The sequence below is a fragment of the Fonticula alba genome, assembly GCF_000388065.1.
Source record: "Fonticula alba strain ATCC 38817 unplaced genomic scaffold supercont2.8, whole genome shotgun sequence".
Classification (NCBI taxonomy): Eukaryota; order Rotosphaerida; family Fonticulaceae; genus Fonticula; species Fonticula alba.
In genome coordinates this window covers 751871-753871 of record NW_009242978.1, presented here as the reverse complement: position 1 = coordinate 753871, position 2001 = coordinate 751871, and the positions used below count along the sequence as shown (strand labels likewise).

General features: G+C 64.2%; 1 protein-coding gene across 1 annotated transcript; it reads left to right on the top strand.

The window, feature by feature from the left end:
• Nucleotides 1–275: 275 nt before the first annotated feature.
• H696_04822 (hypothetical protein) lies at nucleotides 276–1946 on the top strand (the record flags this gene model as incomplete). The annotated part of the gene is made up of 2 exons (XM_009498686.1): nucleotides 276–827; nucleotides 1068–1946. 2 exons carry the CDS (start codon nucleotides 276–278, stop codon nucleotides 1944–1946), a joined length of 1431 nt encoding a protein of 476 aa, XP_009496961.1.
• Between the last annotated feature and the right edge of the window lie 55 nt (nucleotides 1947–2001).

Here is a 2001-nt window from a genome sequence, read left to right as displayed (position 1 = left end):
CCTCTGCCCCCTTCTCTCTCTCTCTCTCTCTCTGTCCCCTTTGTGCCCCTCCTCCGCCGCCCCCCCCCCCCTTTTTTTCCCTGCCTCTCTCTCCTCCCCCCCCCCCCCCCTCTGAGCGCCGGCTGACGCGTGTCTCGGATCCCTGCATCCGGTACGTCGGCGTCCTTCCCACTGACCATCCCCCTGTACTGCTCCTCCCTGTCCAGCCCCTGCCCACAAGTTTGTCCCTCGCCCCCAGCTCACACGCACACGCACACGCAGCCCCTCTCGCCACCATGACCGTCACCCTCGGCGACTTCTTCTACGACGCCAACCGCGAGGTGCTCAACTTTTTATTTGGCTTCGAGGATGCCTCCTCGGCCTCGGCGCCCACCTCCCTGTCGGACAGCACCGATGCCTCGATATCGGGCTCGGTGTCCGGCAGCGGCAGCGACCCCGCCAAGATGGACCCCGAGCGGGTGTCCAGCTTCTTCATGGTGCTGGCCGGTGTGGCGGCCCTGCTGACCATCGCCGTGTACCTGATGCACCTGCGCCAGTATCGCCGGCACTGGACCCAGCCCAAGACCCAGACGCTCATTCTGGTCATCATGAGTATCGTCCCGGTGTGGGCGGTCATCAGTGCCCTCATCACCTTCTTCCCGGTGGCTCGCTATGGCCTGCTCGTGCCGCTGGACATCTACGAGAGTCTCACCATCCTCGTGTTCCTGAAGCTCATCTACTGGTACCTCGGTGGCAAGGACCAGGTCCGCGTCAAGGCCGAGCACAAGACCAGCTACCGGACCTGCCTCTACCTGTACCGCGTCACGCCGGGCGAGAAGTTCATGAAGGTACGCGCGACTTGTCCGCGTCGCACAGGGTCGCGGGGCGGCCGGCCGGAGAGGCCCATTGCGTTTGCGTGTGCCGGCGTTTTTTTTCTTTTGCCCCACGCCACAGGCCCGGGCCCCCCTCAGCCCCTTCCCCTCCCCCTCTCTCTCTCTCTCTCTCTCTCTCTCTCTAACCCATGGTCCCCCTTCCCCCACATCCCCCCCCCCCTCCTCTCGGCCCCCTCCTGCCCCTCGAAAATGCAGGTTGTCCACATCTTCATCTATCAGTTTGTCATCATCCGGCCTCTCCTGTCGATCCTGGTCTGCGCCCTCTACTACAGCGGCTTCTATGAGAAGGGCCGCCTGTCGCTGACCAACTGGCCGACGCTCGTGGTGACCCTCTGCCTGTACACCAGCCTGGGCTTTGCCATGTGGGCCCTGCTCCAGCTGTACCGCGTGTTCAGCGTCGTCCTGCAGCCCTACAGCACCGGGTCCAAGTTCCTGGCGCTGAAGTTCTACATCTTCATGCACGCCCTGTGGGGGTTCTTCTTCACCCGGTTCATGGATCGCGTCAGTGAGGACTTCCAAAATTTGGTCAACGCCGCGCAGCTCCAGTACTCCACCTTCACGGTGCTCATGTTCATCAGCGCCATCCTCAACATCACGGTCTTCTTCCACTACAAGGAGTATGTGGACAACTTTGCCGGGCCCCCGGGCTCCGGGGGCAGCGGCCTCGGCGGGCCCGCCGGCTCCGAGGCCCAGCCCATTCTGGAGGCCTCGCACAGTGACTACGGCTCGCGCCAGCGCAACAACGCCGGCTACGCCGACCTGGCCGACACCTTCCCCACGCAGTACACCCGCCTGAGCAGCCACTCGGCGGTCATCTACGAGGCGGATGTCATCACCGAGGGGGTCACCCAGAACCAGGCCCTCATCACCTCGGCCTCGTACAGCTCCCTGGCCAACATGGGCGCCACCGATGACGATGAGTTCCACAGTGACGATGCGCCCGACGGGCCGTCCGGCTCGGCGGTGTCCGGCGCCCGGCTCATCGTCGGTGGCCAGTACTATGTCGATGATCGGGGCAATTCCATCCACAGCTCGGCCACCGAGGACTACTGTCCCTTCGGCTCGCCAGTGTGAGAGAGTGGCCTCCGCCTTCGTCCTCTTTTTTTTTCCTCCCCTCCCTCCCCTCCCC